At 37.7% G+C, this 25,316-nt stretch overlaps 1 protein-coding gene across 6 annotated transcripts in view; it reads right to left on the reverse strand.

The window, feature by feature from the left end:
* LOC121644682 (rhodopsin kinase grk7a-like) overlaps nucleotides 1-25,316 on the reverse strand; it is a 63,654-nt gene that overhangs the window by 23,180 nt on the left and 15,158 nt on the right. For 2 of the 6 annotated variants that reach the window (XM_041992811.1, XM_041992812.1), the window contains exons 1-4: nucleotides 22,314-23,877; nucleotides 21,852-21,951; nucleotides 17,599-17,771; nucleotides 868-1,323 (exon numbers count right to left, since the gene is read on the reverse strand). In XM_041992811.1, coding sequence (XP_041848745.1) covers nucleotides 868-1,323; nucleotides 17,599-17,771; nucleotides 21,852-21,951; nucleotides 22,314-22,409 — 825 coding nt within the window. In that variant the 5' untranslated portion in view covers nucleotides 22,410-23,877. Of the gene's footprint in view, nucleotides 1-867; nucleotides 1,324-2,144; nucleotides 4,368-17,598; nucleotides 17,772-21,851; nucleotides 21,952-22,313; nucleotides 23,940-25,087; nucleotides 25,183-25,316 lie in introns of those variants that run through there. The other 4 variants (XM_041992814.1, XM_041992815.1, XM_041992813.1 and 1 more) reach the window with 3 other exon arrangements.

Below are 25,316 nucleotides of genomic sequence, written 5' to 3' on the forward strand. Positions count from 1 at the left end.
TTAAAAGAGCTGCGAGCTTACTCTTTGCTCCTGCAGGCAAGTTCTAAAGGAACCTTGGTGTAAAATTCTTCATGCATACCTTCGTATTACTGAGGTGGTAATAATGCTTCAAGTATTATGAAAGAAAACACATTGGAATAGTGCAAATTTCTATCAGAATGTGACCATTTTAACCCTTTATGCTTTTAAATGATCATTTTCAAAATGCTGTTGAAGATTGCAAATTTATCTTCATCCTATGAAGGCAGTGTGGCAGCGTTGTCAGCTTTTCTTAAATAAAAAAAAAGAAGAATCAAATGAGAGATCTTCAAGGTAACAGAACTAGCTAAATAGCTGCAATCAATGGTGCTCCTGCAGGAAAAAAAAACTTCTGACACTCGGCAGCTGTTCCTCCAAGGCCTCTGACACATCCCTGTTACAAATGGTGGCCTATAAATGGCCAAGCTATAAACTGACTGCTAAAGGCTCAGATGAGTTATATAATGGATTCAGAGACTCTCATTGCAAAGATCTTTAAACAAACCAGTAATCTCTGTCCGGATTGAAAGGGAAAACCTTTACCAGAGGGTGACAGTATGTCCAGAACCCTAGATCAGCTCAATCTTGTTTCCAAATCACCTTCTCAACCAGCAGTCAGTGATCCTAGCTTACATCTTCTCCTGCAGATTATGTGTGTGTGGTCTAAAGATGATGAATTCATTTAAATATTTCTGTTTTCAAACAGGAGAGCATCCTTGCATGGTCTTTGGTGTTCAACCTGAGATATTTTAAATCATATTTTAGGCAGACTAGAGCAAAACCTGCAGTTCTTCATGGTGTCTTTTTGTTCTTGCAGCCTAAATATTTCTCTTGTCTCCTTATACTCACCATCTGGGTGACGGTCTTCCCTTCAGCAATCTCTATGGCCAGACCCAAATCTGACAGTCGACACTGGCCTTGACTGTCCAGCAACACATTCTCAGGCTTCATATCACGATAAATAATATCCATGGCATGCAGATGCAGGATGCCGGTGGTGATCTGCGCCGTGTAGTGGATGATGCGCTTCATCTCCACGCCCTTGTCCACTCCCTTGCCATCGTAGCCAATGTTGTAGATGTGGTACTTGAGATCTCCTCCATTCATCAGGGTCATGACAAGGCACAGGTGGGTCTTGGTATCGTAAGCATAAGCCAAGTTGACCAGAAACAGGCTGTTCACCTTCTCCAAGATCTGCTTCTCCAGCAGGGCCATCTTCTCGCCTCCCTTCTTCTTCAGCCGCTTTTTACACAACTTCTTGCAGGCATACATCTGGCCTGTGTTCTTAACCTGAACAGCACATACCTGGAAGGAAAGAGAAATGGATTTTCTCAGATTATTTCAAATCTATGGACAGAGTCTCAACCAGGCTGACAGCTAAAAAAGTGTCTGGACAGTTTAGGAAAACCATGTTGTTTTCATTATAAAATGTCTCTTCTTAACTTTGATTACAGTGTATAAAACAAAGTGCATGTTATTGATGTTTTAAATAATAAAATATATGCGTCACATGTTTGATGATGCTAAAGAATTCCTCTTTCATCCCACCTGTTAGCCTTGTTTCTGACCTGGATATAATCACTGGTGCCACTTATGCAAGGAAATTAGATCAAGAGGTCAACTTAGCTTGACTCTTACCAGTTGTGCCTTGGTATCCAATTTACCATCTGTCTCACTCACATCTTTAACTAACACTCACTTTTCATTTCAGTCCTTCTCTACAGAAACAAATGTTTTAATGATGACAGAAAGCTGCGTAAGTGATTGAATATTCAATCTGGCTTATTGTTCAAAGTCTCAGCCATTAACTGATTAGACGGATAATTAAAAATAACATCATGTCTGAATTTCATTATAGCAACAAGCACAAGCAGCACTTTTTGTATGATTTATGTTCATTTGACAATAGAAGTATATTCAGTTTACAAAATCCCTTTTTTCATCTGGATGATCTTATGCTGGACATTAGACACTGTACATAACTTTATAATCAGCAGAAACGCTCTATAACTCATTGTCGTAATCAAGGTATCTGTGGAGACCCTTGCAGCTGAGTCAGTGTTAAAAAATAGTTATTTTAAACATATATTTAAGACAAAGGAAACCTACCAGATTTGCATGCTTACCTCTCCAAATCCTCCTTTTCCCAGAGTTCTGAACTCGTAGAAGTATTTCTCACTGACGGGCTGTTTTTCGTACTCTTTCCACTGGAGAAATTTATCAAAGAATGGACTGGCCTGGTAGTCTGTAAAAGGTTTGCCTTTCAGAAAATCTCTGACACCCTCCTGGACCTTGGATTTCATCACCTCCTCAAAGTTGGCATCTGTGACAGACTTGCATTTCTCAGCAGGCTCCCCGGTAAGAAAGGACAGGAAGGTCTTGGAGTCAGGTTTGCAGTACTTGTTCATGATGTTTTGACGTGCTTTGTCTTTGGCTGCACCTTCAGACAAATCCCAGTCATATAACTCATCCAGGAACTCAGCTGCAAGCTTAAACTCAGCGTTATTTGCCAGGAAATCACGGAATAGCTTTTTCCCTATAGGCTGCCTTTCACAAATTGATGTGAAGTCCTTGTCAATGGAACCTCTGGTTGAAGAACATTGCTCCGGCTTGGGGAGAGACAAGCTGCGGCGGCGCTTTTTCATCTCCTTGTCATCACCACCTTGGGCTTTCAGGTAGGCCGTGTTGGCCACCAGGTTATCCAGTCCCCCCATGTCACACATCTTGGCGACTGTTTGTGGTCTGTCCCCTCCTAAGAGACTGGGGTCTTCAACAGCTTCCTAAGGATTCCCACTTACTTTCAGATTGTGTGTGTCTGTGTGAGAGTGCAATTCCCTCCAAAGCCAGTGTGCAAATGAGCTCCTTCACCCAGCCTACCTGCAAACCTAAGACACACTGACACACCCAGTAATTACTCATTTAGAATTAAATACCAGGGAGGGATTTTAGCTTAAGGATCTTTGTGTGGTCTATTCAAGGATGCTGTGCACGGAAAGGGAATCGTAAGCGGGCTCTGTCGTAAGAGGCTTTGAAGCGCTCTATATTTGCTCCTGATTTTCAATAGTCTGACAGCGATCCATTTGGTTCTGTTGACTGTGCTTTTACCGTACAGGTATGTTGCAGGTCAAACTGACCCATTTTAAATCAATAATAATAAATAAAAAGTTTAAAAGCTTTTTTTTTTTTTTTTTTGGTATGAAACTTGTGCTTGGCTTGATGGTTTTAAGTAACATATAAAATGAAAATGGCTCATTTCACACATTTGCAACCATGAGGCCTCCAGTTTCAGCAAAAAAAAAGTGTGAATGTTTGGCTGTTGGCGTGGACTGGCTGCCATGTTTTGGTCAGTCTCTAGAGCTTACCACCACCAGAGTGTGAATGTAGAGTGAATAAATAATGGATTTAATGTAGTGCTTTGAAAAGTGCAGCATAAATGTTTTCTAATATTATTATTAGCCCCAAGCTTGGGACTGTTCAGGCAAAATAATTCAACAGCGCCTCCTATTTTTGCAGCCCCGCCACTGCAGTTCATCAATCTTTTTCAAATTTGGTACAGATACATGCCAGAGCGGACAAAAAAGATATGGATTTGGAAGTCTGCCATTTTGTGTCAAAGCCGCCATTTTGGCATTTTACTGACATCACATTTGAATAAACCGCTTACTCTTTGCATGTGTGATTAAAAGTTTCTCAAAGAAGTACACGTATAGCGGGGGCGGGGCCTCAAAATCTGATATATCACCATGAAAGCCTAAATTATTTTAACTCCCACACAAAATAAGATATCTGCACCAAAATCGATTGTTAGGATGCTAATCTGATCCTGATCTCTTCTACATGTCAATAAATGGATTATGAATTTGCCACACCCCCTGGCAACAGGAAGTCATGTTTTTTAGATCCATTTCTCTTTCATTTTGGACACAGCCAGGTCCAAACTGGGTCAGAGAGCAGAAAAACACTTGGTGAAGATATCTGATGAAAACGGTTGCTCTACGCTGCAGGGCAGAACGTAAATCATTGTAAATCCCTCAAATTTTATCTTAATACCTTTAAACTTACAGTGGTTTATCAGGGTCCAGTTCTGAACAGACCTAAATGACCACTTCCTGTCTATGCATAAGCCCCGCCCACTTACAAAAACTTTTTGTTTTTATTCTCTGGGTTCCTACTTGTCAATGAATGACCCCATAAACTTGATAGTGCTTCACAACAGGTCAAACCCTTCCACGATACCACAGTACAAAATTCAAGTTCCTTTCTAAAATGTAACCATGGCAAATATTGGTTAGACGCCATGAAACAGGTTAGTCCCTTTGACTAACCCAACGTACCACTGATCTCCACCAAACTTGGCGGAGTGTATGACAGTCTGGCCTGGAACTGAGTCAAGATGGAAAAATAGCATCACCTAGAATCATTTAATTGATCAGCCCCACCCACTATGTGACCGACATGGATAAAATTCAGCAAACATGTCAGAAACTCCAAAAAAAAAAAAAAAAAAAAAAAAAGAACAGCAACAAAAAAAAAAAAAAAAGCCTCTTGGACCTGTAGGCTAAATGCCATTTTAGCCTTTTCTTTGCCTTGCGTTTTCACTCCTACAGATTTTTTCCTACTGATCTCAAAATTCTGAGCAGGAGTATCCAGCTCCGGTCCTCAAGGCCACAATCCTGCAGGTTTTTAAATGTGTCCTTGCTCCAAAACCACCTGACTCAAATTAATGAGTCATTGTTCAAAATTTATAGGCTGTTGGATCAATTTTATTTGAGTCAGGTGTGTTGAAGCAGAAAACACTGAAAATCTGCAGGACAGCAGCCCTCGAGGACCAACTTTGGACACCCCTGCTCTAGAGGCATGTGTGTTCAAAAGTTATTGAAAACTTTGTCAAAGGAGTTGGCGTTCAGTGGTGACGGCTCCTCATATTTTGATGTTTCGCCAGCAAGCACAGAATCCACTATCACTTACATACAACACCGAATCAACACCAGACTGAACCTGTTTCACTTCATTCCGACCACATCTACATGTCCAGATGTTGTCAACACCATAGCTCCGCCCCTTGGAGAGAAGAAGTGACCCATTTTGAAGCCAAAATGACTTGCATTATTAAGAAAAACATCACAATGCCGCCTCATTTCGCTCATGATTCCAAAAGGCTTATGACGGCCTTCACACTAACTGGGGTGTGCTGACTCTGGCAGAGGGGATGGACAGGTAATACTGCACACACCTGCATGAGCACATGTGTGGCTGCAATAAATCACTCAATTTATTTCTGATCACCATCAAACTTACAGTGCTCAGTCAGTGATAGACCCTGAACAGACTCATATGACCATTTCCTGTCTAGGCTGTAGCCCCGCCCACTTACAACAGGAAGTGATTTTTTTTTTTTTTTTGTCTTGTCAGTCAAACTCATTACTTTTATCCTTTGAGAAGTCAGGATTGACAATATAACTGACATCGTGCAGCATCATGATTATCATGGCTTCCTGTGAGGTTTCAAACCTTCGCAATGAAACAGGAAATTGCTCTAACTCTGGACTTGGTTGACCAAAGCAGTTTATATTTTTCAGTTTTCACTAGAGTCCCATTCCAAACATGTTTGTACATGGGTCAGTAATTACTGGCCCATGTGTCTGAATTTAACACAACGTGTCAGAAACAAGGCCATGAAAGCTTCAGATGTCATCACTGGTAAGTTGTACCATTAGAGAGAATACACTGGGGTAAATTGGCCATTGATAATTGAAGTAAAACAGATAATTGTAATCTCACAAATGATAAGGCTTCATATAAGCAGGACAAATTCAATACAAAATTACTTTAATTAATTACTTTATTTAACATTTATTTTAAGTTTTAAGAACATCGAAGGCCACTTTCTATAACAAGACCTGTACTGTCAAATGAACACTTAATTGACTCTTACTCCTCACAGACCTAGCCTACTAGGCCTACAACTTAACGTCCTACTTTACATCCTACTTACATTCTACAAAAAAAAAATTCCAGAATGAGCACCTAATCATTTGCAAAACATCTGCATTTGAATCTCTTCACAGATTCGGCGTACTGCTGAACATCCCACTTGTCAGTGCTGCAAGGGAATGTGAATTTATGCTCATTTCTGGCTGTCCCTCTGAGTTTTTGTGGTGTGGGTAGTTTTCTTGAGAACATCACCTCTAGGGATGACTCTTAAACCATTTTCGCTCAATTTTATGATGGGCTTTCCATCAACATACCTCTTACAAGTTTGCTTCAGAAACTTTGCACAGAGCCTGTCACCATCACCATTCTCCACCAATCCAACAGTTTGGATATTTTACCTACAAACTTCACAATGACAGTCACCAGCAGACAGATCGGATGCTTCAGGAATGCAACATGCTGAAAGGTAGCGTACTTTGAAGGCATGGAACCAATCAAGTCCCAGAAAAGGTTAAAAGTTTATCAGCACATTGTGGTTTACATTCAGATTTAGGCTAAGTTGAAGCTACCTGCTCCAAATAATTATCTAGTAGCCTATACTTGATCTAACCTGCTTTTTGTCTCTGGTCCAGCTGGCAGACATTTCAAGTTATTTCTTTTTCCAAACTCAAAAGCTAGTTCACTGCATTTAATGACACCTAAACATTGCTGCTAGTGTCTTAACATGGTCAGCTAGCTCTTTCTCCGTGTTCTCATTGAAGACTTGTTTTGGCGACTGCTGTTCTTTCATAGTCTGGCTTTTTCACTATTTTTTCATATGCATATATCTTTTTTTATATTCTCTTTTTTTTCCTGCAGATCTTTATCTCCTTTCTAACCTGACATATGGTCTCCCCCCGTTGCACTTCTTTCACTGCTCTTTCCAACTCCTTCAGAAGAGTTGAAACCCTGTTTGTCTTCCATTTGTATTTGCGTGGCATGATGGATGTTGGTCTAAAATTAAGAATGTCACATAGTCAAATGTAAGAATACAATGTACAGTTACATTAAAATACAATAAAGTATGTAATATGTAGTAACTAATCATAAGTTGGGATAAGTTGTGCCACTGTAACAGCTTAACCCAGGCCATTTGCACAAATCACCCCAAACCCACCATTTTGAAAAAAAAACATCCTCCAGCTGTTTTGAGTTAGCATCATGCTAACTGTATAGACTCATGGTGTAGTTTACAAAAGCACTAAAAAAATTGTGTGAACTGTTTTCAAAGTTGTCTATAATTGTTCAAAAATAGCAATAAAAAAAATTTGATCATAGAAATTTTATTTTGAAGGGCAAAACATTGTTTTTGGGACTTAAATGTGCTTACTTCTCAAGCCATGTGTCTCCCTTCCTTGGAGGATGAGGGAAATGGATGCCTCTTCAAAAATATGTGGTCACATGACCAACTTCTTCTATGGTTTTCTAGATAACAGGGGTGGCACTACTTGCCCCTTGACACAAATTACCCCACTCTCCCCTGTATATAAATATGGACTGGGCACCTTCCATTGTCCACACACGCAAACTCATGTTGAACAGACCGTGCTGTCGTCCTCCACAAACAAATATTCAACCTCCTTCCTCATGCAGACTGTTGCTAGGAGATGGGTGGCCATCATTTACCCTCACTTTTCTCATATGTATGTTTGAATGTGTTTGCTACGTTTTAGTGATGCTAGCTTAATGCTATAGGGAATTTTTAATGCTTTGTTATTTAGGCTTTTTATTGTGTCTTTATTACATTGTTTGCTTTTTTTTTTTTTCTTTTTGCACTGTCATTTATGTCTGTGTATTCTTACAACCAAGCAAAACGACAATAAAGACTATAAAGACTGAATAGTCAAAACTGTCAGCAAAGAGTATTCTGAAGTCGGAGAAAGAGCCCACTCGGATGGCAGTGACACACATCCAGGCAGCCATGGAGCTGGTCCGGTCCAACTCAATATAAAGATAAAAATCTTCTCAAAATGAAAATCTAAATATAAAATGGAATTTTAAAAAAATAATCATATAAAATCATTGTATTTTTTATGTAGATCTTTCAAAAGTACAGTATCAGTCAAAAGTTTGGACACACTTTACCATTAAATCCAATGGGAAACTGTCCAAACGTTTGACAGGTACTGTACATTACAAACAAGCTGTAACATGTATTCATAATGAAAAATAAGTTAATTTTCCTTCTCAAACCATGATGTGGGAGAGGTAAACACACCATTATGCTAAATATTGATTGAAATGGTTGCTAAGTGAGTTAATAATGAAATACACTGTCTGGCCAAATAAAATCAGGGCACACTGTAATATTTCCTGCATTAGCTGTGGCATTGTTTAGATAAGCTTCTGCAATGTCACAAGATTTATTTCCATCCAGTTTTGTATTCATTTTTCACCAAGATCTTGTAGTGATGATGGAAGAGTTTGGCCACTGCACAAAGCCTTCTCCATCACATCCCTAAGATTCTCAGTGGGGTTCAGGTTCAGGTCTGGACTCTTTGGTGGCAAATCCGTACATGAAAATTAGGTCCTCTTTTCCGTAAAACATCTCTTTCACAATTTGACCCCATGAATTCTGGCATTGTCATCTTGGAATATGTTCATGCCATCAGATGGAATAACCTGCTCATTCAGTATTTCCAGGTAGTCAGCTGACCTCATTCTTTGGACACTTAATGTTGCTGAACCTAGACCTGATAAGAAAACATAACCCAGGAAAACTATTACTGTTATTGAGAAACTAATATAACAGTAATAATCTGTCTGCTTCTTAGCTCTCTCATCCTTATCATTTACTCTCTTTTATCTGTGATTACCACTTGACCATGATAACTAGCTTGAATATTAAAAAATACCACATTTGAACCTTTATTACTACTACTTATCACCAATATGTTGCCTGCACTCAACATAAAGACCAACACAAAGTGTTAACTGGGTGTAAATTCTCCTTTAGAGGCAAACAGATGCTCAAGATCAAGTATTTTTGTCTCACAGAACATATTTAGATTGGGCTTTAAAGTGTGTGCCATCTGAGTGCATTGTTTGGTAAATTAGTGCTACATCTAGAGAAATATACTTGGGCTCTAATTAGTATGTACAAATTTGTACAACACAAAGCCAAAGATACATTCTCTACTCTTGTTAGGTTTTTGATTACACCGAGTGAACCCAGAGACCAGATTAGTGAAAGGTGGCACCACAAGTTGATTAGTGGTTCATTTATAAAAAGCCTCAGGAGTAAGACCTCATTCATGTGACATACTCGGGTTAAGCAGAGGCCTGCTGAGACATCTGATACCTGCTGATGATACTACACACAGAACAGAAGGAATGGGAGTAGATTCTTTGGCAAACTGACATAATTTTGTAAAGTTTTACACCTACACGAGGAAACATGCTGTCTCACTGTGGTTCAATTAAAAATACCAGTTTATAGTCATCTATTAACTTTATGCATCACAAAAAAACAAACAAAAAAAACGCATTTTTTTCATCTTAACCCTTTAATGCCATACGTTTCATTACTTTATGGTAAAAACTTGTTGTACACAGACTTATCCTCATACAATAATAATATAGTAATGCACTACAATAATTTGACACATCACACAGTAATAAATGGCAAATGTACAAAAATTAAATGGGAAAAATTAAAGGGCCAAATAAAGACTTCAGATTTAAAAATATTGAATTTTCTCCACATTTTTTTTCTTGGGTCGGGTTTTAAAGGGTTTATTTCAACATAGGATGAGAACCCTGTGATGGACTGGCAACCAGTCCGGGGTGTACCAACTTCTCATCTGCCGATTGCTGGGATAGACTCCAGCTTCTCTATGACCCTGAATTGGAATAAGCAGTAGAAAAAATGGATGGATAATATGATGATCTGTTTTCTGTCCTTCGTTGCTCTTTCTTTAGTAACACCAGACTACAGCTATAATGATTTGTTGGCTAATTCAGTACGATAAACCTTGGATAATATTAGCTAATCCTTTCTCAAATAGTCTCAAGCTGTCACTGCCCTGCAGAAGATCAAGGTCTTTGCATTCTTGTCCCCCAAGCTCAGAATCTCAGAACCTTTGACCTACAAAGGGCAAAAAAAAAAACAAACAGTAACATAGAGCTAAAAGAAAAAAATAACAATGAACTAAAATTAAATATTATGATGTGATCATTTTGTGGAAAGAAATGAGGATGCACTTCCATAACCACCCCATGTCTTACCTCTTGTTGACCAATATTTCACAGAAGTAAGATTTAAAAGATGACATGAACTTTTACCACAAGTCACTCATGTTGTAACTGGATCATAGTGTCAGTGAAGCACTTAAACCTCCTGAGAGGATGACAGGAGGCCATAAGTTTCATTTGTTTCCAGGTCAGGGATGGCTGAGAGAGGTAAGCTGAGAGCTCACAGATCACTCCATTCGCATTCACTCCATGCAGGATTTCCACTAATCTATGTAACGTCACAGAGGACCTCTCTATGAGAAATGGATTCATTCAAAATACATTTATGGTACCAGCCACATGGAATCTGTTAGAAAAGGAAATCTGATGAATAAAGTGTTGAAAAGAATAAAAACATAGGCATTCCACATGCAAACATTAGAGTGATTTCTATTTTTCTTCCCTGTTCTGTTCATGCATTTGATCTTTTTTGGTTTAGATCTTTAACTCTGAGCTGCCTGTCGCCTTAAACTTTGGATGATCCGCCTAGCCTCCAGTCAGGGTTAGCGAAGGTAAAGATAAAGGAAGCTTTCTCCTCCAGTAGACCACATGGTTCATTATGAGGTCTTTACGTTGTCAGACTCAATCCTCTTATGGCCTCTCCTAACCTTTCTGCAAAAAGAGACAGGGACGCAGAGGGCAGGAATTAGAATAAATATTCATTTTACTTGATTTTATTTTATTTTTCTAACCCTGTTCTGTCCAGCATCATAAGCCGAATGACGCTTGGCCATGGAGCACATTATGGACATAAGTCTCACTTTGACGCTTAAATAATTTTCTGGGTTTTATTTATTCATTTATCTTTTATTATTATTATTGTTTCTTTATTGCTAAATGATATTTTAATGCCTAACCTGAGAACAGGGAGAGTTAAAAGACACAAAGATACAAAAGATAACAAAAACTGAAGTACAACTAATGTAAAACCAGCTGCTAAATCTGTAGAAAGACAACAGGTCTCTGTTGGAGAACAAAGCAGAGAACCATCAGGAGCACTTCCAGGAAGATGAGTTAAGAAAGACACTTAGTGTAAAAACACCAGTAGCAAATATATGAAGGCATTGCTGTAGTTACTGATGATTAGGCAAGCCAAGGCAAGAACCAAAAAAAAGGCTAAAATAAAATAGATAAAATGCAAGAAATAAAGTTCCAGTGAGGATAAAACAGTATTAAAACATGATCAAGTTTGAAGATTCCAGCATAAAAGAAACAGATGCAGATTTGGACTCTAAATAAAAACTAGTGAAATGCAGCAGAGAACAGATGGGTCTTTAACTTGGATTTAAATAAACTGAGTGTTTCAGCTGATCTGAGGCTTTCCAGGAGTTTGTTCCAGACATGTGGAGCATAGAAGCTGAATGCAGCTTCTCCATGTCTGGTTCTGACTCTGGGAACTGATAAGAAACTGGATCAAGATGACCTGAGGGTTCTGGTAGGTTCCTACTGGGTCAAGAGGTCACTGATGTATTTTGTATGGCCCACAAGGCCATTGAGGGAACCAGGGTCGACGCCCCAATTGGGCCCCGCTAGGCTATACTTTCAGCCCCGCAAGCATGAAAACCACCCAGACTCCTTGTAAGAGGCCCTGCCAGGCACCTGAGAGCACCAGGCAATCCACACTAGATCAGAAGCCACAATGCGCCCACTGGTAGGTGTAGCCGCCAGATAAGGACCAGGGGGTACACAGGACTATGAAAGCCAAGGCCTGAAAAGGCCATGCCTGAAATTATTGATTTTTGATGTCATTGTTTCAGCATCACAAATGAATTATTCTGTTATCTTGGATCACAAGATAAAATGGTTTTCATGTGATTAATTTATTTTTCTCATTATTTAACGAATTCTATCTCTTGTTTTCTGGGGATTATGGGATAATCAAGGTGGAGCAAAATGAGCGGTTAACACCTAATTTAACTGGTAATTGCTACAACTGGTCAGAATCCGTAGGTTGAGACGTGTTGTCCTGAAATCTGAAAAAGAAAGACCTATTTGTTTTAGCATAGCTTCTGAAAATAATTCAACCATTATGATAATGATCATAAAGAGAACTCTTTAGTATGGTAGGTCTCGGCTTCTGTACAGGACAGACACGACATGACTCAAAAACCTACAGAGCTGCACTGGTGACATTCATTAAAAAATAATAACTTGTGACCACGTGCTACTAAACATGGCCACAAAAAAATGTTATCCACAAAGTATAATGGTACATGTGACACATTACAACTTAGTAACTTGGTCACATATTACTAATGGGCTTGGCATACGAGGCGCTTGGCTGAAAGACGGCAGCAATTTTCGCCTCTTCGCACAAGTTCCAGGTAATGAACGTAGAAGGAACGACGTCACCTCCCGTGTCGAGGCCGTAGGTTGTAACCACAGATCTGTCATGCATCAACAACTTGCTCAATGTCCATATATCATTTATACCATCATTTTTTAGCATCAAAAGATGCTACACTGTGGTCATAAATATGGAGGACCAAAACTGCTAAAATATCAAATAAATACAGAAATATAAAAATGGTTCAATCAACAAATTGATGTGCCAACAAATTATTTTTAAAAAGTTTTTCCATTAAGAAAACTATAAAACATAACACAAATGTATATTTCTTCTGTCATTTTTAACTGTTTTAACTCTGTGTTAATATTTCTATTTATTTACTTTTCCATGTCATTTTCAGTTGAATTTATTTGATTTTTTTGGGTTATTTATTTTTTTCTCTCCTTTATTTTTATGCCTGTATTTATTTCTGTATTATTTTCCTTTTACATTTTCTTATCCCCAAAATGAATTATTCCTGTATTTTATTTTCATCTAACATTTTAATTTTTCTATTGACACTTTTTTTACCCAAATTTCTCTGAGGACCCTCCAAAGGGATTAATAAGGTATTTTCTATTCTATTCTATTTTTTTTGTCCTCTTGCATTTTTTGAAGTTTCTCCTTTTTACGTTTCTGCCTCATTATGTAAATGAAGGGGACAGTCCTTCAAGGTGTGTCCTTGGGGCATGTCCTCATCTATTGGTCATCAACACCGAGCAGGTCACAGGCTGTTAGTTCAGGGAGAGCTGTGCAGCTGATCCTGCCTGCATGGCTGCCTGGCTCTGCCGAGTGTGGCTTCGGGAGGGAAATGAAGGTTTTAAGCCGGCAGAAATGGCTGACTTTCAGCAGGAGACTGTACAGGATCTTTTCTCTTAGCTGAAAAATCACACAATCACTGATGACTGTTAACTGTTTGTGTGGATCAGTAACTGAGATCCTGCTGCAGACATGCACAACTAACAGGCTGAAGGTGCTCTTAAAGTTGGCTGTGATGCTTAGAGAACGCTGCCTGGATCGTTCAGATGAAAACTTGTTTTTAAATGTTCCGTGAACTTCTGCTGAAGGCTGCAAATAAAATTAGAGGAACATTCCCCAAACCACCGTTTCACTTTATCCTTTCCGGTCCACCACAGCGGCTGCTCCCAGAGAAAAACACGCTTCTCTCGGATTGTAGGGCATATCCAAGTCTTTTGTTATTTCTGTCATCATGCAAGTTTTCCTCACTTGTAAGGACAAATATACTGAAAAAATAAATAAATTAAAGTATTTGGTGGTTATTTTATTTGATTAATCAATACAGCTCTCATTGTCAAGTACCAGCAGTCAGGACAAACACTGAATCAAGATATTTAAGAAAAAACACATGAATCAAAGGGGAGCATATCGTTTTCTTCCCATACTGTCATTGCTTCATACCATGTTTATGTGACTCGAAATGAATAATCATCATCCTCAGTTAAATAAGCAATATTTTATTCAGATTCTGTTAACACAAATCAGACAACAGAACTGTATATTGTGTAATAAATGTATTTCTAAAAACCCTACATTGAATGTTAGAACTTGTACTTTACAAAGGACAAATAATATATGACAATTACAGTCTACATTAGTTGGCATTGTTCAATAAGTCAAATAAGTAACAACATAATGCACATGCTAACAAAATTAGGCAACTGAAAAACAAGCTTTATAATTAATAAGAAAAGTGCAATTAATCTAAAACTAATTTTTTTCTAAAACTAACATGCATGACAATACAGTACATATATGTTAATAATACAAACAGTATAAATGAAATTGATGGCTGTAATACATTTGATAAAAGGCTTAACTCATAGTCTCTGCAGTGCAGTCTGCTACACCACTGGTCTTTACCTCACAGAACTTTAAGCCCTCCATGGGTTAATCAGCCACAAGCTTGATGCTGTATGTATTTTTTAAGCTTTTATTTGCAGATTCCTCAACCATTATATTTGGGTCACAGACCTTCAGCTGCCTGCGGCTGAGCAGCTTCTGCAGATGTAACTTGTTGCTGAAGAAAATGCTGCACCAGCCTAACTCCTGTGCCAAAGATGCCACCTCAGCCGAAACTGTGGTGCAACGCTGGCGGGTTGCTTGTTCCCAAAACTTCTCTGACCCACAGAGCTAAAGAACAAAAAACATCACCAAACAGATGAGTTAGTTAAAATGTAAGGCTAAAAAAATGGCCAAAATGACAGCAAAAAATATGCTTAAATTCAAAATGTCTGACTTCCTGTTCAATTTAAGCTACAGGGCCAAGAGGCTTTTTAGTATGTTGTTACTTGTTGCAGGTGTGTTCAAAATTTTATACATATTGGTGAATGTAGTGAGTGGGGCTAAAGGATTGAAATTTCCTCAGGGACATTTAAGAGCCATTTTGTATCCTAAACCAAATACTTGCATGGGGCTTAGTTCAGAGCCTGACTTTCATCAACCATTCCAAGTTTGGTGAAGCTTTAAGATTATATGTGTCATTTACAGGGACGTCCTGTTTCATGGTGTTGCACCAAAATTTGCCATGGATATTTTTTGGTGAAGGACCTTGAGTTTTACACTGTGATTTCATGAAAGGGTTCGACATGTTCTGACATGCTTTTAAATGTGTGGGACTGTATAGGAACCGCCCCCGCTGAATGACACTGCCTTTGAGAAAGTTTTTAATAAATTTTAATCACATGTGTTAAGACTCTACAGAGCAATTTTTAGCACAATACGATCAAATCTGTAGGTAGAGTTCATTAAAACATCAAAATGGCATCTTTGATCTAAAATGGCTGAAGGATATGGCTCCAAAAGGTGTTTTTTGTGTGGGCATGTTCTATGTGTGCCAGCTTTCTTACATGTAGTTTAAAACAGTTGAGAGGGCTGATGTCAGGGAGCGCTTTTACAACATTTAGCCACACCCACTTTTGAAGCAATAGGGAAAAAATTCACTGAGGTTAAATTTTGTGTTCACATTTAGAGTTTTAGAGCACTTTCATGCCCCCAAATAAGCAATTTATTTGGCATAAAAAGAAAGATTTGCATTTCAACAGGCACTTAAAAGGTACAGTGTTTAAAAATTACTGACACCTAGTGGTAAAAATGGGCAGTGAATTGACTTCCAATGCCAAGGACAGTTGGATAGACGGTGACCTTCAGTGGCCAAAATTCTTCTTGACATAAATATGTTTTCATCTGCAAATGGCTGAAAATACACAGGGGCAGACTGGGACAAAACAATCCACTCTGGCATTTTGAACCAGACGGGCCTATATACATCATGTACACCACAAAACTTTGTGCTCCCTCAAATGTGAACCTGCAGTGAGTTAGTGAGAAAGGTTTATTTATAAAGCACTTTTCACAGATAAAAATCACAAAGTGCTGTACATAAAATGGGTGCAATAAAACAACAACAACAACATAATAATAATAATAATAATAATAATAATAATAATAATAATAATAAATATAATAATAATAATAATAATAATAATAATAATAATAAATATAATAATAGGAATCAGTGAGAGTGGACACATTAAATACTTTCAAAAAGTGTACTTTGTTAATGAACATATATACTCCATCACAGCAACGCAGCATTCATCATACTCTGTGTTCGGCGGAGGACGAAAACAGAAAAAACATACATGAGAAATAATGGATCAGATAAAAACTGTTCCTGGAAACAGTGTCTATGTGTCTGCTGCCTGCTCTTCTCTTCTGGAGATGTTTATCTAAACCTGGTTCAACTAAAGATTGTACGGAGATTTTTACATAGTGATGGCGTCAGATCCAGAATTATTAGATTATCTAATAAAGAGACAAACAGCTGTATCATTGTTAACATATGGACAAAACTGTAGGCTAAATAAGAAAATCTTAAAAAGTAATAAAGAAAATCCGAAATCTGCTGACTCACTGTTAATGTTGAGGTATGATGGTAAAAAATCATGTTCTTACTTTCATTAAGATGATTTATTCAGAAAGACGTAAAAGAACTAAATTTAAGACCTGCTGTTTTAACCAAGGAACACAACCAGTTAACCAAACACTGACATCATCAACTACTATCATAAATGTAAGGAGACAAACCAAAGTGGCAATAAAAACATCTGTTTTATTGATGTATTTCTATCACTTCATCATGACTTTGTAAACGGCTAGGGTGTTCACCGCTTACTGGCATGTATACATCAGACTTATTGGGTTTAATGTGTCTCTTCAAAGGAACTCAGTGATGTGGAGGCAGTGAAGCATACAAAAGCTTCTACCATCATCATCATCATCCACAGCAGCTGATGAAGGTCCTGCTGTGGCAAACATGACATTTGCCAGCATCTTTTTTTTTTATTCATTTATTTATTTTTTTGTAATCACGGAAGTTCTCTGTGCCTTCTCTTTTATTTTCTCTCTACGGTGCTGACAGCCAGCCAAATCCACTAGTACAGAACCAAAAGTAGTTCAGAGTATCTGACTGGTTCAGCCTGGTTCAGTTAAGAAGAGAACCAATGAGTTGAATCTCAGTGTGTTTCATGGGCAGACGGTCAGGAAAGAAAGTTCTGTGCTATTAGGATGGATGGATTACTGAGGTACAGGGACCACAGCCAAAAAGGATGGTGTTTAAAAATTTGAGTGGGCTGCCAATATACTGAGGTTTTTGGACCAGTCAGGCCAAAGAAAGACATCAGCCCATCAAGGATATACACGGTATGCCAAATAGCCAATTCGTCCGTGTCTACAGATGACTACTTATTAAAATTTGGAAGGTTCTCACTTCACACACACATAGTTTTTTGTCCATTAAGAGACACCGTAGTAAAAACAGTGGCACAAATATAGCGGTTGCCACGCATGTGGACCCATGGCAAATAGATATAATTTTAAGAGAATAAAAACATAAGTTATTTTAGTAAAGTGATTAGATATCAATAGAAACACAGTTTTTAATGATCATTTAAAGGCAATTGACCTTAAATATTTCTTATCTGAAAATACAGTTAAATTTTTGACTGTGTGTTTGTGAAACTTACCTTCTTGAACCTGTGGGATGTTCGTCCAAGCTGACCCACATCCTCAAGTTCAAGGTGACTCATAATCTGCAGAAGTAAGGAGTCAGGCAGGCGCTCCAGGTAGTCGTAATGACCTTGGCACAAAGCTTTGGCGAACTGGACGATATTTTGGCCGAAAACCATCCTGACTTCACCTGAAAAGAAGCCCATTTTTTAAAAATGCTGATATGGTTTTAGAGTGGGTTGTTTGGGACTAATAGTCTTGTTTGGTGTGGGTTTTAGTGGCTATTCATTTTCAGAAGCATTAACTGTCCTAAAGAGCTGCCACGACATAGGCACTAATGTAAATCCATCCCATCAGAGATGCAGGCTTTAAAGTTCAAGGTGTCATAATCAATCTGCATAAAAATCACACAGAAACAACAATAAATAGCAAAACGACAGTACGTAAATAAAAACAGAAAATAGAGCTACTTGTTCAGCAGAGCTTTTCAGCTGTCTGCTGATAACAAGCTGGATGCTCCCTCTCCTCTTTAGTCTGCAGGACACGGTATCCATGGTTTCCAAAAATAATTTTTACATTTTAATCCATCTGATTGCAGAACAGTTATCCACTTTGCCTCAGACCATTTTGAATTACCTTTGGTCCAGAGAAGATGGCTGGGTTTCTGGATCCTGATCACATATGGCTTCATTTCTGCATGATAGAGCTTTAACTGTGTTCACAGACAATGATTTCTGGAAGTCTTCCTGAGTCCACGCAGTGGTTTCTAGTAGAGAATCATGTCTGGTTTTAATGCAGATGATCACCAGCATCCAGCCTTGTCCCATGCATACAGAGATTCCTCCTGATTTTCAGAGTTTTTGGTGATATTATACATTGTAGATGGTGGGATCTTCAAAGTCTTCACAATTTTATTTTGAGTAAGATTTTTCTAGATTTTGAGGAACCATTTTTAGACCCAGTTTGTCCCACATTGGTGAATATCTTTATAATCTAATCTAATCTTTATATATGAGACGTTCCTCCTCTCTTAAACGCTCCTACATCCAGCCATGTTACTGACTTGTTGCAAGTTAACAGTTTGTTATCAAAGTTTCCTCTATTTATTTTGGATTTATATCAGCTACTTTTCCAGTTATTTGTTGTCCCTGTTCCAACTTTTACACATGCGTTGCTGCCATCACATTAAATGTTTTCCATGAAATGTTTCCCATTTTCAGATCCCATTAGATTTACAAGTTATTGCAATTTGTTTTTATTTACATTTTCCACATAGAGCCAACTTTCTTTTTTGAATTGGGGCTGCACATAAAGTCAGTTTCACTAAAACTTTCTGAATAACTTGGTAAGTTTATTCAAAAAGTCCCTTTAAAAGAAAACAACAACAAGTAATAAACATAAGATGCTGCTAATTTCACCTCATGTTAAGAAGGAAATAACTATCAGTCTAATCATCAAATAATAAAGTCTTTTTCACTTGAAAAGTTGAGAAGTGTTCAGATTTTTGAATGAAGTAACATTTGTGGGTGTGACCTTTTGAGACCTCTAAGTTGGAAATCTGACATTTCCACTTGCATTCAACCCCTTCCTTTGGTTGTTTTCTGTGGAAATTACCATGAACCTCACCTGCAAACAGGTAACCAGAAGGAAAGTATTTCATTCATGTTCATACCTCTCACTCACCCTGAACCTTGTCCCATGCACACAGAGATTCCTTCTGATTCTCTGAATCTTATGATATTATACACTACAAAGAATTCTGGACAACACTGGCACCCACTTTCTATAATATGATATTAGAAATAAAGGAAAAACAAAAAATACCTTCAAATATGAAAGTAGACTCTACTATTAAAACCAGGAAAAGACCTGACCCTTCCATCCAGTTACCGTCCAATTTCATTAATAAATGTAGATCTTAAAATAATCAGCAAAGCTCTGGCCAGAAGAATAGAAAAAATAACCCCTCTAATAATACATCCTGACCAAACAGGCTTTATTAAAGCCAAGCCAACTTTATTTATAAACCACTTTACGACAGCAGCCACCGAACAAAGTGCATAAAATAAGTAAAAACAACAAAACATTAAATAATAAAAGACAAGACAATAAAATCATTAAAACAATAAAAATCAGGTAGACATTCCTCTACTAATATGCGCAGATTAATTAACATAATAGATTATTCTACTCTACATAATCTGAAATCTACAGTTATTTCCTTTGACGCAGAAAAAGCATTTGACCGAGTAAACTGGAATTTTTTTTTTCCAACATTAAACAAATTTGGGTTTGGGTCATCTTTTATAGGCTGGATAAAAATATTATATAACAATCCAAATGCATGTGTGAAGACCAATGATCAAACCTCTCCAAGCTTTTGTTTACAGAGAGGAACCAGACAGGGCTGCCCGCTTTCTCCATCACTCTTTGCTATTTTTATTGAACCTCTAGCTGCTGCCATAAGACAAAATAAAGAGATTAAAGGAATCCATGAATCCGATGATGTATTACTTTTCCTCCAAATCTCACCGACATCTCTCCCCCAGACAATCACACTTATTAACACATTCTCATCAATATCTGACTACTCTATTAACTGGTCTAAGACTATAGTTATGGCCATTAACTGGGACCTACAAAACACACCCAATACTATAATACAGTCTGGAAACATTAGACATTTAGGCATAAACATTTTCCCCAGAACTAACAAAGCTAAATTATGTCCAGCTTCTTAAAACAATAGAGGATGATCTCTCACGGTGGAGGCGCTTACCCATATCACTCATGGGGAGGGTTGCCACCATTAAAATGATGGTTCTATCTAAAGTAAACTACTTGTTTTCAATGATACCCACTAAACCATCCTCCAGTTTGTTTTAAGTTACTGCACTCACATATATCTAATTTTTTATGGAAAAACAAGCCATCACGTATCAGTCTAAAAACTTTACAACAGACTAAAGATAGAGGTGGATTGGAGCTACCCAACTTTAATCATGTTTTCTTAGCTAACAAGCTGTAATATATCTCCAAATAGCTTAAACCTAGCAGTCTGGATGAAACATGGTTAGATGTAGAGCAAGCATTGTGTGAGAATCTAGATATCAGCTCAGCCATCAAACCACAAGTGTTTTAAAAGCATTAATATCAGTTCCTCGTTACTGGCTTGCTGGGAATTGCTAAAAATAACCAAGTCTTCACTTTTTCAATGTAAGCTACACCCCTCTGAAACAACCCTGACATCCTGCAAAACAAAAAAATTATTAACTTCCCTCAATGGAAAAATAAAGGAATAAAACAGAACATATAATAGAAAATGGAAACTTCTTGACATTTAATATTCTAACTTCACAATATGGAATCAGCAGCACTAAATTTTTAAAATATCACCAGCTTAAATCTATTATATGTAAAAAATATACCATTAATCAATTAAACTTACAGCTACCTATTAAGGTGGCAGAATTCATGAATCTCAATGCCCCAAAGCTTTTATCAAAAACATATAGACTATTATCTAAACTAGAAGACTCAATCTGTCTTCCAACTTCAAAATAGGAGGGTGACTTATCCAATAACTTTAATAAAGATAAATGGTCACAAATATGTTGTAACACCTTTAAAATGACTAAAATTCAAATATGCAACTAATACAATTCAAAATTCTGCATAGAACTCATTTTACAGGACAAAGGATGTTCAGGATGGATCTGTCACAATCAAACATCTGCCCACACTGCAATGAAAACACACCAGACAACTATCTCCATGCCTTGTGGTCCTGCACACCTGTCCGCAGGTTCTGGCTCCAGGTTTGTGAAGATATGTCAGCGTGGTTTAAATGTAATATTCCTGCAAACCCCACACTGTGTCTACTAGGTGACTGGGGTGACATTGGGGAGGGCTGGGTGGGGGTTCTGGGCTGTGGTGTTTCAGGTGCCGTGCCCCCCCACCTCACTCCCTTCGGGGTGGTGGGGTCCGTATGTGCAAGGGGTCTGGGCATGCACAGATGTGCTACCACGGTGTGGGTTGGTGCAAGACAAATAGTTGTCAAATGCTTCTTGTTTTAGATTTGTGTCAATTACTTGTCACACTTTACATATTTGGTTCCATCAAATTCAGAATTTTCCACAATTCTCAATTTTTGTGCATTTGATAAAGATTAGTGTTTTCCTGTGGTAATTACTTCAGTGTTACCACTTGTAAGGCATGAATGTTTTTTTATCAAATACATTTACTGTATGTGTTCAATACAAGTTCTTACTCTGTAGCCAAGCGTCATTCAGGAAGTCATGGTGGGAGGTCCTCTGCTCCCCGGGCCTGGTGTTCCTGTTAACAGTTATCTTCCACCACCTCCATATCACCTGAAAACGGTCAATAAGAAAATAATCTTTCATTTAAACAAAATATTTTTAAAAAGATGTGTTTATATTTATATATGTCAAACTATTTAAAAAGTGCATACACCTCCTGAAGTAACAATCTCTTTGCATCCCGTGTAAACAGGGATGTGTTGGCATATGACCTGTCCTAATAAAAGCTAAATATACTTAGAGGTTTTAGCAGCCGTCAATCTCCCGTTTAGTCCATGTTTAGCGAACTTTCTCGCTGCAACCAGCTCGAGACACTATGCCGTTTTTGGTTTTTTGGCCAATTGACTTGGTAAAGAGGACTTGGCTTATATTAATGCTTAAGGCCAGTTATAATTAAAGAGAGCATTACTTACTTCTGACTTGTTGATAGAAAAATAATAGAAGTCTTTATTAGGAGGTGGGGCCTGTCCAGAGATTTCAAACAACGGCTCCGACAAGAGAGACGCCATGTCAGTTTATGTTGTCATGGCAACAGTAGACTTACAGTGAGCAGACCGCATGAAACCGTTACAATTAAGTTTATCAGATTAATACACACACACAGTTATAGTTAAAAATCTTTTAATTTATTTATACATGTATTTATATATGTACACATTTGCTTACCTATTCTTGTAAAAACAAGAAACACATTGTCAAATTCATTGTTAGTCATGGGTGGCACAACTGAAACTAAAGTTCTCTTAAAGTCACGGGTGGATCCAGTGATTTTTTTAATCCCTGAATTAGTGTTTTTTTTCTCCCCTTTGCCGTATTTTGAAGCAAATCGGGTCAACGTATCTCCACGTTCTTCTGACGCTTCCAATAGCAAGGCAAAGAGGCCAGATATCGAGGGAATACGGGGGATAAAACATTTAGAGCTCAGAGATATTTAGTTTCAACAGGAGAAGCCAACCCTAAACAAATAACCACGTCTGAATACAAGCCTCCAGCTTTCATTAACAGTCTTAGTTCCTTCCATGTAAAATATAGTGAATATCTTAAATATGGTCCAACAACAAGCAGAACTGAGGTTACTAGTGTATTCTAAACAATTTTATCAATGACAAATCCATTAGGATAACAAGTCTAAGAAATACTCCTAACGCCTGTCCTTTTCTGTCTTCCCTCCATTTGTGCTCTAAGACACTTTACCTGTTTGGCCAAGAATTTGTCTGTTGGCCTCACAGTTAGATCATTGTAGTTGCACTTGGTTTAAAACTTAAATACAGCCTACGCACCCACAATTTCATTCCTGTTGCCAATAATTACATAGCTGACTAACAGGCCAGTCAACAGCTTAGGATGTTAATTTACACTAAAAAAATATTTGGATTTGGTTGCTTTGGGTGAAGGCAAACTTCCATCTTCTAGGAATAGCAATCTGGAGTTTGAGGGTAAATATAGGAAGTTCCTTAGTGCCAAGATATTAGAGTTAAGCCTAAATAAAAAAGGACAAATCCCTCTTTTGTAAATTAAACACTTGTCTCAAACCACAGACTGACACTGGATTTTAACAAAACCCTGTTAATAATCTTAAATATTAACTGTTCCCTAATTTGTTTTTTTTTTTCTCTTTTTGTTTGTGTGCATACACATCCTTGTTAATTCAGTCCTTGTTATACATTAGATGTACTTACTTGTGAATACAAATAGTGATATGCACAGAGCTTACAGTTATTAGGAAAAGAAAACACAGAAAGTATATTAAGTTGTGTATACAGTCCCATTAATACATTCCCCCCATAACAGTCCCTTAGTTTTAATATACTCCTTTGTACTCCTTCATAGTGTTGTAAACTTTCATGAAAAAAAGAAAAAGAAATCATACGTCTTTTTTTTTTTTTTTTTTTTTTTAAGACAAGTACCGCCACTAAAAGCGTGACAGAACAGGTGCGTGGAGTATGTGCTGCATGCTGCCCTCTGGTGGTCCAGGAGCTGTGCTACAGGAAGGGGTTCGTGGAACCTCCTGAAGGGAATGTCCCGGCCGGTGCTCCTGCCTGCAATAAGATGTCCAAGGTAAGACAGAAAATATCTGCTGTGGACCAAGACTCCGTTTACCCTTAAAACCCCAAGCCACTTTTTGCTATTCTTAATCTGCCTGTTGTTTTATTTTTGTCAAAAATACAGGCAGATGTTCAACACTGTCAAATCCCAGTCATATCCAGACATTCTTCCAGGACAGACTCAGTTGTCAGATAATGAGGCTAAAGCATAAAGGCCAACCTAAACAACAAAACAGAATTTATTACCAACAGAACTTTGTAGAAATAACACACAGATCAACAGAGTCTTTTCTCATCTGCACATCATTCTCTCAAGTCTTGGCTTTCAGGAGAAAAGATATTGGTATTGAAAGAAACACAACAAACTAACATATTTACATTTTCTCCTTCAACTGTTTTTTTTTTTTTTTTTTTGCCATTTCGAGTATTGATCTTTGGCTGCTCCTGACTGGACATTACCATTAATTTAAGCAATCTAACTGGTGGAAAGTTTGACAGGAAGTGGCTTCATCTTATTTTCCAGGTCAAAAAAGAGGTCTCTTAGCAACATAGTAGTGATAGTGATCTTTTTAATTATGAAAATGTGATAAATAATGCTGTTATCATGGATTACTCATTGTGGATTAACCATAAAGTCTCTGAATAAACACTATATTTTGTGACTGGACTGTATATCTCCTGCATGCAATATAAATGCCTGAAAAATTCCATTGATCACTCAAAGGTTAAGTTATCCATCATAATTTACCCCACAGAGCACATGGGGGTGCCAGAGATTTAGTTTTCAGGGTTAAGCCCATTCAGATGTGATGCAACTTGTCAGCTTTTAGCTTTCAAAGCAGATTTACCACGAACAAGATGTATAACAAATTTCATAAAAAATACTGAAAAACAATTTTAACATAAAAATAGTTAATTTTATGTCTGAAATTATTTACATTTCATGTTTTCACTTTTGTAAGACGCTGAGAAATAAAAACTGAGTGGATGGTTTAAGGTATTGAAGAAAACCAAGTTTTAGAGAACTATAACTTTGAAAAGGGTAACTGACTTCTGTTTTCAGTCAAATATTTTTTCTGACACTGTTGAACAGTCATTAAAAAAAAAAAAAGTTGGGAAAACAGAAAACAATGCATGCTCACCATGAATGGGTTATTGGACATGCCAGGGACAGCCATGGGCTGCCCGAAAGGCGTGATCGAGGGCTTGTTCGGCCCATAGACTGGGAATGCTGGACCTAGAAAAGACGGAGGTAAGGGGATTTACAACTGGTTCAGGCTGTGCTCTCCAACTGTTCAAAAAATAACCATTATATTAAGATAGTTAACTTCTAAATCTTTAAGGGATGAGGAATATAGAGAAGACAGAAAA

The sequence above is a fragment of the Melanotaenia boesemani genome, chromosome 8, assembly GCF_017639745.1.
Source record: "Melanotaenia boesemani isolate fMelBoe1 chromosome 8, fMelBoe1.pri, whole genome shotgun sequence".
Classification (NCBI taxonomy): domain Eukaryota; kingdom Metazoa; phylum Chordata; class Actinopteri; order Atheriniformes; family Melanotaeniidae; genus Melanotaenia; species Melanotaenia boesemani.